Raw genomic sequence first — 14,844 nt, 5'->3', positions numbered from 1 at the left:
CTGCTCTTGTCCTTACATACAGTAAAGGTCACAGGTTTAAAAGTGCTGTTGAAGGAGTCTTGATGAGTAACTGCAGAGCATCCTATGGAGGGTATACACTGCTGTCACTTTGTATCAGTGGTGAAGGGAGTGAATATGGAAAGTGGTGAGTAGTGAATAGTGCTGCCAGTGAAGTGATTGCTTTATTCTTTTTGGTGTCAAACCTCTTGACTGTGTTTGTTTGATGTTGCACCCATCCAGACAAGTAGGGAGTATTCCATCACCGCACCTTGCTCAATGGATAGTAGACAGATACTGGGGAGACTGGAGTTAATTGCTGCAAGATTCTTAGCTCCATGTAGCCACTGTATTTATATGGATGGCAAGTGCTGCTTGATAGCACTACTGTTCTATCAGTTTTCTGGCAGTGGAGATTAGAGATTAATGGGACAGTGATTTGCCACATTTGAATAATCCTGCTTTTTATGGGCAAGGCAAACAAGGACAGATAAAATTGGTTAAGTGCAGAAGGAGAAATTTATCTGAAGTTCAGCTTGGCTGTTGATCATGGTTTGTGGTCCTACATTGTAATACATGTGCAATTATTATGTTTGGAAGGGAAACATTACTTGTAGTAAGTCCTCATTTTAAGTTACCTCCATGGAGGTAATTTTATTTTCTATTTTAATGTCATTCTGTTTTTAATAGCTATTTCCTTGAATTATATTGGCATTTCTGCTATAAGATCACTGATCCCTTTTGTATTGTGGAGAACATGTTGTAAGTGATTAGGAAAAACATCCAGCTCCAATGCAAGAATGGATCGGATGATTTGCATTCATTTTTGAAGTCGTCTATTCTCTCTCATTCTGCAGCAATCATAATAGACAAGTATCAGGATTATCAAGATGTCAGCTGAAATATTAATTTAGAATATTAGTGACTAAGCTGACATATATTGGCTATTTTGGGAAAAAATGCACTTTGCAAAGCAAAGGACACTGGTTGTGCAAGAAAGTTTTAGATTTGCAAAGAACGGAAGCTACTTGACTGGAAATACTGTCTGTCAATCATTTAGAGAGTGGCCACAGGACAGCTTGAGTGCAGTAAAGCTATTGGAGCTTTGAATGGCAAGAGATATCTTGCCTAGGGCAACAGTCTTTGCCCTCTCTTTTTTGTGTCTCTGAAAATTGTCCAATCAAAGTTAAGAGTTGATTGCAATATTGTGGTCTTCCAGTTGGCAAAGGGAGGGTGCCTAAAGGAAGAAATCTTCACTGTTCTTCCTGGTGAGTTCTTCAAGGTGAATACAGAATCTATCCCCACTATCTGCAGTTAAGAAGAATTCAGCTCGCCGCTCCTGAAATTGGAAGAAAATCTAGTGTTAACAGCTCATGAACAAAATAACTTTGGCTACAGATCAACATTTGGGCAACCTGTGAACGTTTTTCCTAAATTTAACTGTCATTTAACATAACAATATGTGAAGTTATTAGATTTTGTCTGTGTGGTAATCTTTAAAAACAGTGGTTGTATATGTCTACACAGTTCAAAACTTTTGTTAATCTTTACATCTTTTCTTCGATAAGTTTTTTTTTGTTTGCAATACCCTAGGTCTTTATTTGTTGCTCAAGGAAACGGATTGATTTCTTTCTGATGATGAACTACTCAGTCTGGGATATACAATTGGCTGGAGCACATCCCTTTTTAAATTCAAACTTTGTTGTGACCAGTGGAACATAGAACATTACAGAGCAGTACAGGCCCTTCGGCCCTTGATGTTGTGCTGACCTGTCATACCAATCTGAAGCCCATCTAACCTACACTATTCCATGTACGTCCATATGCTTGTCCAATGACGAATTAAATGTACTTAAAGTTGGCGAATCTACTACCGTTGCAGGCAAAGCATTCTATACCCTTACTACTCTCTCTGAGTTAAGAAACTACCTCTGACATCTGTCCGATATCTATCACCCCTCAATTTAAAGGGCTATGACCCGTCGTGCTTGCCATCACCATACTTGGAAAAAGGCTCTCCCTGTCCACCCTATCTAACCCTCTGATTATCTTGTATGTCTCTATTAAGTCATCTCTCAACCTTCTTCTCTCTAATGAAAACAGCCTCAAGTCCCTCAGCCTTTCCTCGTAAGACCTTCCCTCCATACCAGGCAACATCCTAGTAAATCTCCTCTGCACCTTTTCCAAATCTTCCACATCCTTCTTATAATGCAGTAACCAGAACTGTACACAATACTCCAAGTGCGGCCGCAGCAGAGTTCTGTACAGCTGCAACATAACCTCATGGTTACTGAACTCGATCCCTCTATTAATAAAAGCTAAAACACTGTAAGCCTCCTTAACAACCCTGTCAACCTGGGTGGCAACTTTCAAGGATCTGTGTACATGGACACAGAGATCTCCGCTCATCTACACTACCAAGAATCTTGCCATTAGCCCAGTACTTTGCATTCCGGTCACTCCAACCAAAGTGAATCACCTCACGCTTGTCTGCATTAAACTCCATTTGTCACCTCTCAGCCCAGCTCTGCAGCTTATCTATGTCTCTCTGTAACCTACAACATCCTTCGTCACTATCCACAACACCACCGATCTTAGTGTCGTCTGCAAATTTACTAATCCATCCTTCTACGCTCTCAGCCAGGTCGTTTATAAAAATAACGAACAGCAGTGGACCCAACACTGACCCTCGCGGTACACCACTGGTAACTGGACTCCAGGATGAACATTTCCCATCAGCCACCACCCTCTGTCTTCTTTCAGCAAGCCAATTACTGATCCAAACTGCTATATCTCCCACAATCCCATTCCTCCGCATTTTTACAATAGCCTACTGTGGGGAACCTTGTCGAACGCTTTGCTGAAATCCATATACGCCACATCAACCAATTTACTCTCATCTATCTGTTTGGTCACCTTCTTAAAGAACTCAGTAAGGTTTGTGAGGCACGACATACCCTTCACAAAACCGTGCTGACTATCCCTATCAAGGGACTTATCTATTTTCACACTCTGCAGGATTTCTAATACCTCTTCCTTGTGAACCTCAATCACACCTAGTCTCGTCGCCTGTATCTCAGTATTCTCCTCGACAACATTGTTGTTTTCTAGAGTGAATACTTTGAAAAATATTCATTTAGAGCTTCACCTATCTCCTCTGACTCCACACACAACTTCCCACTACTATCCTTGATTGGCCCTAATCTTACTCTCGTCATTCTTTTGTTCCTTAAATACCTATAGCAAGCCTTAGCGTTTACCCTGATCCTATCCACCAACAACTTCTCATGTTTCCTCTTGGCTCTTCTGAGCTCCTTTTAGGTCTTTCCTGGCTACCTTGGAACCTTCAAGCGCCCTAACTGAGCCTTCACATCTCATCCAAACATAAGCCTCCTTCTTCCTCTTGACCAGAGATTCCACTTCCTTCTTGCACCACGGCTCCCGTGCTCTACAGCTTCCTCCCTGCCTGACAGGTACATACTTACCTAGGACACACAGGAGCTTTTCCTTGAATAAGCTCCGCATTTCTAATGTGCCCATCTCCTGCAGTTTCCTTCTCCATCCTATGCTTCCCAAATCTTGCCTAATTGCATTGTAATTGCCTTTCCCCCAGCTGTAACTCATGCCCAGTGGTATACACCTACCCCATTCTATCATTAAAGTAAACATAAGGGTTGTGATCGCCATCACCAAAGTGCTCACCTACTTCCAAGTCTAACACCTGGCTGGGCTCATTACCCAGTACCAAACCTAATGTGGCTTCACCCCTTGTTGGCCTGTCTACATGCTGTGTCAGGAAGCCCTCCTGCATACACTGGACAAAAACTGACCCATCTATAGTACTCGTACTATAGTGTTCCCAGTCAATATTTGGAAAGTTGAAGTCCCCCATGACAACTACCCTGTCTCTCTCGCTCCTTTCGAGAATCATCTTTGCTATCCTTTCCTCTACATCTCTGGAATTATTTGGAGGCCTATAGAAAACTCCCAACAGGGTGACAGTGGAGGAGTAGATCAAGGAAAATAATTGGTTCACCCACTTAACTCAGTCATATCATTGTCACTCTTGAGAGGAGGGATGTTGTCTAGAAAAATTTGGCTAAAACTTGGCAATTCTTTACTGATTAATCTAAGTCTCAGTAACACCATGCAAGTTGAGGTTGATTGACATGATTTGCTCTCTTTTTAGGTTTACCAGACTTGAAGAAGGTTATAGTAATTCCATATGTGCGATCAGAAGAGGCCATAGACCTGTCAAGGATACCAAACAGGTGAACATTCAGGAATAATGTTTCAATGGAATGCTCTTTGCAATGTCAGTAGATATTTTGGTGTATTATAATACAACAGCCATGGCTAACAATTCTGTAGCATCTTGAGTGTAGCAAATCTCCACTGTGGTCACAGAAAATTAGCTCTGAACAGTGGCAGAGTTGACTAAAGGTATTGATAAAACAATAGGCTTTGAGAAGGAAATTTTGTATGTGAAGAAAGAGGAAAGGGAGCATCATGTGGAGGGGGGGTTTTGCATGCATTAGTGAAAGGGGTGAGGTTGGGGAGGGGTTAACAAGTTAAATAGTTTCAGAAACAAAGCCAAAATGGCTTCAGATTTTGTCACCAGCAGTGAAACGGAAAGAGTGTCTGTCAGAAGATCTGCATTGGAATGAAGCTGTTCTCATTTGTTCATTCCAAAACACTCAGTTTGGAGAGATTGGAGGCCCCAGAAGTAAAATTAAAGATCCCTGAGGGAATAGGAGTGAAACATTTATTAAAATGATGTAAAGTCCAGGCAGGGGAGGAAAGAGTGAGAAAAGTGTTTTGATCTCTCAAAACCAGCATCTCTGTGATTGTGAATAGACTCCACAGGACAGCAGCAAGGACAGGGTTTGAGCCACAAAATAACTTTTATTGCGGTTGCAGTAGCATAAAGGCTATTAATGAAGATTAAAATTAAGCAGGCTGCTTGATTAGCACCACATCCACTCCCTCTACCACTGACGCTCAGCAGCAGCAGCAGCAGCAGCAGCATGTTCTGCCTGTGAGATGCATTGCAGAAATTCACCAAGCGGCTTCAACATCTTCCAAACCCCTAACAGCTACCACCTGTGATGACCAGAGCAGCAGATACATGGGAACATCACCAACTGTAAGTTCCATTCCAAGCCACACACCAACCTGACTTGGAAATATCTCGCTGTTCCTTCACTGTCGCTGGGTGAAAATCTGAGAACTCCTTCCTAACAGCATTGTGGGTATACCTAAACCAAATGGACTGCAGTGGGTCAAGAAGCCGTCTCACCACCACTTGAGGGCAATTAGGCATGGGCAAGAAATTCTGGCTCAGCCAGTGAATCCCACATTCCAGCACTAAATTTTAAAAAATTCAAAGAGCAGATGAAGAAGGAACTTTAGGAAGATCATGACACCTAGGATTGAAACAAAAATTGTGATGGGAAGATTCAGGCAGGTAACCGCCAAAGAACTTGATTTTAAAAATTGTGTGAGCTGTGTTTTGTGCTTGAGTTGTGAAAGGCAGGAATATATCCGCTTTACCTGGGAAGTAATGATGAACCTGTCAGAAGGAAGGGATCACCATTTGAATTATTTAAAAAGGCAGGAAATTCACTGGTAAGCAATACAGAAAAACAGCATTACCACTTCATGCAATTTGAAACTGGCAAGATGTAACATAGTATAGCATTTCTAGTTAATCTAATTTATTGCAAGAATATCACACAATATTGCTGAGTCTGAAGGTTTAAAGGTTTTTAGTATTGGAAGGTTTGAACCAACAACAGACAAAGGAATTTAAAACCGCTTGTTTGATTGATGCTCTTGCCTTATCGCTATTGACTATTTTTCATAGTGGATAGAGGTAAAAGTTATAGATTGTCATCAGAGAAGCAGTTGTGATGCCTTATATGAAAAATGCATTGCACAAGACATCCCAGATATGGTTGTGTTAGACAATGGGTCACCGTTTGATAATGAATCTTTCAGACAGTTTTTGGCCACTTTCCGATTTGAACATGTAACAAGTTCGCTGAAATGTCCACAGGAAAGTGAGAAGGCTGTGTGCGGTGTCCAAACATTGACCTTTATAGCCTTGTTAAATTACTGCTCCATCCCACTCCAGTGTGGCTTATCACCGTCAGAATTGCTGATGAGGTGAAAACTGAACACTCAACTCCCTATTCTACTGAAGCAGTTGTCCTCACCATTCATTCTTTGGGACTGCATATATGCTTTTGTTTTTAGACAAGAACATTGGGTAGCAGGCTACTTACTACATAAATGTCATTTGTGCATGATGGTTGGCACAATTGGGTACATGGCAGTTGGTATGGATAAGGGACGACAGTTAAGATGTGAATCAAGGTCAACATGTCCTGAAGCCCAAGACTTACCAACTTTCCAAGTTCAAATAGAGTGCATTCTGGAAGAATTGTGAAATCTCCAGACCACCTGAACTTGAGGTCAAACTTGGGTTTCATCTGTTGTTTTCATGCAATGAAGTATATCTTTTTATGCAAGATAAATTCCTCTGCTCGTTAAGACTCTGTCCTGCATTATCCTCAACAGTGACAATTAGACAGGTTATTAGACCTAACATAGAGAGGTGGATTGTTTCATTTCTGAGGTGTAGTGGTTATCACATTTGCTTGGTCTGTAATCAGGCAGAAACATTTGTGTGATTTGCTCATGGCACATTTGAAGAATTGATTCCTGATTAAAGGGCCTATGGTAGTGTAGTAGTGGTAGTGTCCCTACCTCTGGCCCAGAAAGCCTTGTTTCAAGTCCTGTCAACTTCAGAGGTGTGTCATTTAAATGCCTGAATTAGTTGATTAAAAACGTCTGTGAAGGTTTCCGGTCTTAACAAAACAAAATCTGATATCTGCAGTGATAGAAAAGGATTAGTGCTAACCAGGAGTCACCAGTGATTAGAAACCAGCAGGTATGATGTGCTGGCAGGGGTGATATCTGAATATATGTGATGCCTTTTCTTGTCTCAACATTAAAATAAATTGCAGGTTCCAGTTCTCTTATAGAACTTGAATACATAACCCTCGAGCAAGTGCTGCATTATTGAAGGTTCTGTCTTTCTGATCAGACTAAAGTGAATCATTCTTCAGTCAGATGGATGTGAAGAACCACATGGCACAGTCTGAGAAAAAGAATGGGAGTTAGTTCTGTATCCTCACCAACATTCCTTCCTCAATCAGTGCTCCCAAAATCAGCCTTTATCTGGAGATTTTATCTTTTTAAAGAAAGATATTGTTTTTCTATCCCGTCTTCCACTTGTATGCTGTCAAACCCTTCCCCATTTTAGAAGTTAAGATGCCAAGGTGATCTTTTTATTGCCTTAAATAAATCAGATCTTTTTTGTTCTAATGTTGTTCAAGCTATGCAAACAAACAGCAATATAACATATACAGTACACCGGGGAAATTGCTCTGGTCATTTGCTCTACAACATAGTTAAGCCAGACTCTGTATAATGTGATATCTCAATTTATATATTGATTGTCTTGAGTATTTCTGTTTTAGGATTTTATACTCTGGTGTTTTTCCCTTATTTCAATGCACAGAACAAAGATATGCTGTATTTTCATATTTATCATTCATTGAATGAAACGATTTGTACACTAATAAACAAGTAGTATTTTGTTTTCAAGATATAAATGCTGACTTTTCAACATGAAAAGATGTAGTTAATAAGTTACCTAATAGTTTAAAATTTGTTTGAAGAAATACAAAGCAACACTAATATTTTAACATTTGTATGATTGAGATTTTCTAATGACGTTATGCCAAGATTAAATATCAATTGTTTATCAAATCTTGCTAAAGAACTGAATTCCACTGTAACAGTAGATCTGAGGCTATATTTTATGAGTCAAAAAGTGTGGCACTGGAGAAGCTGAGCAGGTCAGGCTGCATCTGAGGAGCAGGAGAATCGATGTTTCGGGCGTAAGTACCCCACATGCCTGATGAATGACTTATGCCTGAAATGTCGACTCTCCTGCTCCTCGGATGCTGCTTGACCTGCTGTGCTTTTCCAGGGCCACACGTTTTGACTCTGACTCTCCGGCATTTGCAGTCCTCACTTTCTCCTAGTCACTATATTTTATGAACCATGTCAATGGGCTGGGTGATGGGAGGGCTGGTAAAATGGCAGCTAATATTGACCTATTGGATGTCATAAGAACCAGTTGTGTGCCCACTGCCATTTTGACTCTGGGCAGGATCTGCCCCCATGTCGGGTTACCACCCAATAAACCCCAGATGTCTCCAAGTGAATTCTTGTTGAATGGTTAGACATTCCTTCATGGTTGCTGGAGGAACCCTCCTCCTGGAAACAACATAGCTCGTGTCTCAACAACTCTGGAAGACGCGAGAATGGTGTAACTGCTTCGAAGGATGACCAGGAGAGGTTTTTTATTTCTTTACTGTGCTCTACCGGTGCATATCTTTTCTTTAAAACATGTCAAAAGTTTCTGCAACTCTTTTTAGAAAAGAACAAGAGTATAGATTGATAGATAAATATTTATCTATCAAAGTTAATAAGGGATATGAGCCAATGGTCATAATGGAGTTGGATCATAGATCAGCCATGATCTCATTGAATAGCAGAAGAGGCTCAAGGGGGGTGTTGTGCAGTCCAGTCCTATTCCTCTAAGGTTTGAAGCGATGTGCAATGTAGCAAGGGTGATGTCAGAAAAACTTTTATCAAACAGCGATTCAGTGGGGTATGGACTGAACTGCTTGGAAATGTGGTGGAGGCAGGATCAATGAAGGTAATTTAGAGGGCAGTTGGATGATTATTTGGATAGAAATGGTGTGCGATGGTATGGGGAAAAGGCAGGAGATTGGCATTCGATATTAGCACCAGTGCGGGTACGATGGGCAGAACAGCTGCCTCTAAATTGTAACAGTTCTGCGATTCTGTGAAAAAGCAATGGGAGATGGAGAAACGCTGTTTGTTTGTTATTTTGGAGCTCTCTTAGATGAATGGATCAGAGTGAGATCCTCAATTATGGGAATAGCATGTCTCCTTACCTGACCAACCCTGTGGACCAATTTATAATGTGCAGTGTATCCAGCTACTATATTGATCCTCTTGGGTGCAATGGCTGTAGATCAGCTTCAGGCCAGGCTGATGATCCATCTTTCAGAACAACTTAGTGTTTTCTGGGAAATAGGCAGCCCTTTCCCAATATTGAAATTCACTAAGAAAGCATATGGGAAATGAGGTCCAGAACTCCATGGGGTAGAAATTTATTTCTTTTAATGTCAATGCTTAATTTTACATGAAATTTCTTTTGCAGAGGGGCTGAATATTATTTCTGAGAGCATTTCTGCCAAGCTTTCTCTCCTTGTGTACCGCTATGGCGACAAGATAGCTCAGTGGTTAGCAATGCTGTTTCACAACACCAGGAATCCAGGTTCAATTCCACCCTCTGGCGACTGTCTGTCTCTGTGGAGTTTGCACATTCTCCCTGTGTCTATGGGGACTTCCTCCTGGTGTCCTGATTTCCTCCCACTGTGCACAGATGTGCAAGTTAGTAGATTGGCCATGCTAAATTGCCCCACAGCACCTAGGGCTGTGTAGGTTAGATGTGTTAGCCATGGGAAACATAGTGTAGGGGGAATGGGTCTGTATGTGATGCCTTTCAGTGGATCTGTGTAGACTTGTTGGGCTGAATGACCTGTTTCCACACTGTAGGAATTCTATGATTCTAATGTGTTAGTTTTATAACAAAATAATTTGGTGTGTGTTTTTTTTTGTAGCATGTTTCTGAATGCTTTCCTTTCCATTGGCAAGGAAGGAGACCACGGTCCACAGCTGGAGTTTGAGCAGCTGCCCTTCAACCACCCACTCTTTATCATGTATTCATCTGGCACAACAGGGGCACCAAAATGTATGGTACATTCAGCTGGGGTAGGTAACTTCTTATCAGAAAGGACAAAGACTCATTCAGTTTTAATTTGGCTGTGTTTATCTGAATTTTTACATGTTGTGTTTTCAAGTTGCATTCAGTAGAAGGATGAAAGATATTTGCATTTTGCTTTTATTAAAAGTAATATTGTTTTTGCCCTTTCCTACTTCCTCTGGTGGATTTGGAGGCTGTTAATCAGGGGGTGGTTGGGGGGAAGCAGTTTGCTGGTGACTCTGACTGTTTACATCTGGGGTGGGAGGGATGCTGAATGCCTTTCCCCTCCCTCAACCATTTGAGGTTGTCAGGTAGGGTAATTAATGCCCTTTGTGAACATAGAACAGTACAACACAGTACAGATTCTGGATTAGTGGTGCTGGAAGAGCACAGCAGTTCAGGCAGCATGCAAGGAACTGCCTGAACTGCAGTGCTCTTCTAGCACCACTAATCCAGAATCTGGTTTTCAGCATCTGCAGTCATTGTTTTTACAACACAGTACAGGCCCTTTGGCCCTTGATGTTGTGCCAGCCTTCTATCCTATTCTAAGATCAGACTAACCTGCAAACCCTTCACTGTACTAACTTCCATGTGCCTATCGAAGAGCTGCTTAAATGTCCCTAATGTATATGACTCTACTACCACTGCTGGCAGTGCATTTCACACACCCACCACTCTTTGCATAAAGAACCTACCTCTGAACCTTCCTCCAATTACCTTAAAATTATGCCCCCACATGATAGACATTTCTGCCCTGGGAAAAAAGCCTCTGGCTTTCCACTCTATCTATGCCTCTCAACATCTTGTACACTTCTATCAAGTCACCTCTCATCCTTCTTTGCTCCAACAGAAAAGCCCCAGCTCCCTCAACCTTTCTTCAGAAGATATGCCCTCCAGTCCAGCCAGTATCCTGGTAAATCTCCTCTGCACCTTGTCTAAAGCTCCCACATCTTTCCTATGATGAGGCGACCAGAACTGAACACAATATTCCACTTAAGAGCCTTATTCACAGGCAGGCCAGTCACCAGGGTGGAAGCCAACAACTCTGTTGTATTTGCTTGCGGGGTCCTGAAGGATTGAGCTTGTCCCTCATTGTCAGTCACTGGGCTACCCTGTGCAACCATGGCCGATGTCTCCATTATGCAACCCCCTGACCGAGGCTCATTGTAGGTGCGGTGTAATCAATTCTTCCACCAAGGCCGTTATTAATCCGACAACAGGCCTCCTGAAGACGGTTCTGGTACCTGGATCAGTCTGGAGGGGCCTTACTGTATGGTCCAGACAGATATGCTGCATATTCCTAGCATGCTGTGCTCTGCAGAACTGGAGAAGGCTAAGAGGGGATGTGATGGGTGTTGAAGAGGTAGGGGAATGGTAGCAGTCTTCTGAGGAGGGGGAGTGTGAGGACATTGAGCAGGAGGATTGTCCCCTTCAGCGTGATTGAGTGGTGCAGCATCAGGCACAACAAGTTAATGCAGAACCTAACTGGCATGTGGTTTCAATAGATGCTGAAGTCATTGTTCATTGACTGCAAATTTGTTGTTGGTCAAAAGTCTCTTATTCCCAGAAGCAAATGTACCTTATTTTTAATAATAAAAACAAAGAACTATGGCTACTGGAAAACTGCAACAAAAACAAAGAGGAGAGAGTGGGGTTGGAATTGTGAGATAGGCTGAGAAGTCAGGGCAGCTGGTGATGGTCAGTGAACCATCCCCATATCCCAGAACCGAGTTCTTCAATCAGACACTGTCCTCATTTTATATTTCCCTGTTTAATAGTCATTTTACTAGAATGTTTTCAGAATTATTTCCTTAATGTATGTTCTAATTTCCAGTATAAAATTACATTTTGTTGCAGCATGAAAACTCCGGAGCTTCTGGTTAGCCACTAAATATGTTAATGTTTTGTATCCTATTTTAAAAAAAAAAGAACAGTGCTCTGTTCCTCTTTTAAAAGATGCCAATGTCACCACCTCTCCATTCTTTGAATAGGATATCATTGGTGTTAGGTCCCATATTTTCAATAAGAGTAGTTTGAATCATGGGGTGGATTCAGGGAATCTTTATTGTGATTTACAAGTCAGTTACAGTACATAGCAAGTACATAACAGTACATGACTTCAGAATGTCTTAACTATTAAACTTAGAGCACACACACTTTCCTTTGAATACTGTTGGTCGGTAGAGCCGAGTTATCCCTTTGTAATTGGCTCTCTGGTGCATCATCTTCCGTCAGCAATTTCAATGTATTTCCATATAAACTAATCATATTACTGATGGACAGGCTTGTGGTCCACTCTTGGTCCTTCATGATGTTTTGTCAGACCTTCTTATCTATCTTCTGAAAACTTTTCACAATGGATACTGTATTCAAGTAACATTTGCTAGTTGCATTGTATTAACTGCCAGTTATTTGGATGCCTACTGATTACTTAAGGAACTTTTTAAAATTTCTCATTAGAGAATTCAGGAGAATATTGATTTTTGATCAGTCCCAACAAGGTTATGTGGTTACACCTAATGTAGAATTCTTTAGCTAACAAGTTGTGTCTTAATGTGATCATTCAATCCACATTCCTAGGTCTGCTAATCTCTGTATCCATTCCTCCCTGTAATTACTTGGGGGTTGCTTTTACTATCTGAAACAAGTTGAAATCTCTTGCTCTAATGCTTTTAGTGATTTTTGTTGTGTGTGTGTGTGTATATACGTAGATCTATGTCTATGATTTGTCTGAAGAGTCTTAATTAAAAACTACTCTTAATATTGTAACAAATTTATTAAGCAAACAGCTCATTAATGTGAAATGTTCTTATCTATGTAAGCAATTGCAGCTGCACGTACTAGCTCATTTTAAGTAACCTTGATTATACAGAAATACTATTGTTCTATTGCTGAGACTACATTAAGCAAATATTTTCACACATGCTCTAACTACTGTCAGCCATGTTCTACTGCATTAGCTGTGGCCATTTTGTGCCACTCAGTCATGGGCAGCCCTAACAATTGGTGAGAATCATTCCAATCATAGGGGTGCAGATTGCTCTTCCTAGCAATGATAGCAGCCTTGATGAATTTGTTCAGTTTCCAGATTATTCCTTTTTTTTTGTTGTGCTCCACCCTCTACCTGTCCTTTTAACTTCTTTCTGACTGACCTCATTACTTTATAGACAGGCCACCCCGGTAAGCATTTATAGAGTATTCAAAGCCGAACGTGCCAGAAATACTCAATAGGCTGGGTGGCTTAAGAGGAAGGGGAGATGGACTTCTTGTTTCAGATCGCTAATGATTCAGAAGTTTTGTTTCTCCCTGCACAGATGCTGCCAGATTTGAGTATTTCAAGCATTTTCTGTTTTTGTCTCTGACTTCCAGCATCTGTGCAGTGGTGACCTTTTTTAACCTGTCCTCTGCAATCTACCATCTCAGCTGAGCACTGAGACTGCCTGTGAAGAATGCCATAAGATGCCTGCTGTTCACTAATAGCTTCACTATGTTTAAAACAATGTAAGTTTGTTCGTGTAAAAGTTCTGGACTGATTATTTTCTAACAACATTGCAAGCATGCATGGACATAATTACAAGGCAAAACTAAAACTGTAATTACATTGGAAAGTAATTAGAAAATGTTTCTTTTAATGAAACTGCCCTTTTCCTGCAATGGTTTCTTTCCAAATGCAAAGATGTTTCAATTAGTATTTAATTCTAATTACCATGTTTTGACGAAATCTCTAAATGCTTTCATTTGGAATGCAGAATATTTAACATTTAAAAAGCATGGCTTTCAGGAGGTTAGGATTTTATTAATCAGGGTGCAACCTATTCATTTGTGAGAGGTTAATTCAACACCCTAATTCACAAAGGCTTTTGTTGTGGACTCCAAGACTGTCCTTTTCTTTCATATCAGTGGTTTAATGCTTCAAAAACCACCATAGTTTTGAGACATCATATTCAATCTATAGAGTTGTACACTGCAAATAATTGTGCATCATACCAAATATTTAGTAACTTTCTTTAGGTTATCCTTGTGTTTCAATGGTGCTGACCTTTAATAAAAATATTTTTTCATTTTGTAATTTAATCATGGTTCTGAAAATATTGCTATCTTGCTTAAATTATAATATGTTTATACTTAAATTCATGAATATCTTCAAATGATGAAGAGAGGGACAGGTTTTGTAAAAGACATCTGAATTCTACATTACAGATATCTATTGATGAGAATTGAGGCAGATATGGCTGTTGTGCTTTCCAAATGGTAATATTAACAATCTGTCTCCTGGACTGAAACTGATGTAGGTTCCATTTATTTGAAGATCTAAAATAGAATTGCTCATTGGACAGATTTGTTAGAGGTTCAGTACTATTTGTTTTGGAATAATGTAGCTGTGCACTTTCTTACACATACATGCTGCTGCATGCTGGACTGATGCAGGCTGCTAGTCCCACGTTCTACATCCTAGTTACTTGTTAATTAGCATATTCTCTTCTTACAATGATAGCAAAACAGTGGGAGTGCTAAATTTAAACAAAAAATATAGAATTGTTAGAGCAGAACCTCCTAATATGTACTACAGACAAAGTATGTAGATCGGCAAGAGTATTCCACATTCAGCTTAGCATCGAAACATCTCCATTCCTATGCCTGTAAAGACCCTGACATTAGGGAACAAACCATTAGCTGATAAAGGAGCTTATATGTGTTTTGAACTGTAATGTAAATTATTCCTTAGTAGATCCTTGAAAGTTTTTTCTACTTCAAAGTCATTTTCCTTTTGAAGAAAGATGCCTGTTGTTCAAGAGGCTTTTTTTGGTATAATTCCATTTGAATTTAGAAACTTTTGAATTTGGAGAGCTCGCCAACTGGTCTTGAAATTTCACATTTAAGGTAGATTGAAACTGTGGTTGTGGCTATGTTGG

The 14,844-nt window shown here is 40.4% G+C and overlaps 1 protein-coding gene across 3 annotated transcripts in view; it reads left to right on the top strand.

Moving 5' to 3' along the window:
- The window catches only part of aacs (acetoacetyl-CoA synthetase), a 155,316-nt gene that overhangs the window by 74,425 nt on the left and 66,047 nt on the right, over nucleotides 1-14,844 (top strand). For all 3 annotated transcript variants that reach the window (XM_043715806.1, XM_043715805.1, XM_043715807.1), the window contains 2 exons: nucleotides 4,187-4,268; nucleotides 9,789-9,939. In XM_043715806.1, coding sequence (XP_043571741.1) covers nucleotides 4,187-4,268; nucleotides 9,789-9,939 — 233 coding nt within the window. The remainder of the gene's footprint in view (nucleotides 1-4,186; nucleotides 4,269-9,788; nucleotides 9,940-14,844) is intronic.

Source organism: Chiloscyllium plagiosum, chromosome 25 (assembly GCF_004010195.1).
Source record: "Chiloscyllium plagiosum isolate BGI_BamShark_2017 chromosome 25, ASM401019v2, whole genome shotgun sequence".
NCBI classification, from domain to species: Eukaryota; Metazoa; Chordata; class Chondrichthyes; order Orectolobiformes; family Hemiscylliidae; genus Chiloscyllium; species Chiloscyllium plagiosum.
Note: the sequence above shows the minus strand (reverse complement) of the source record. Positions and strands in the feature narration are given on the sequence as shown.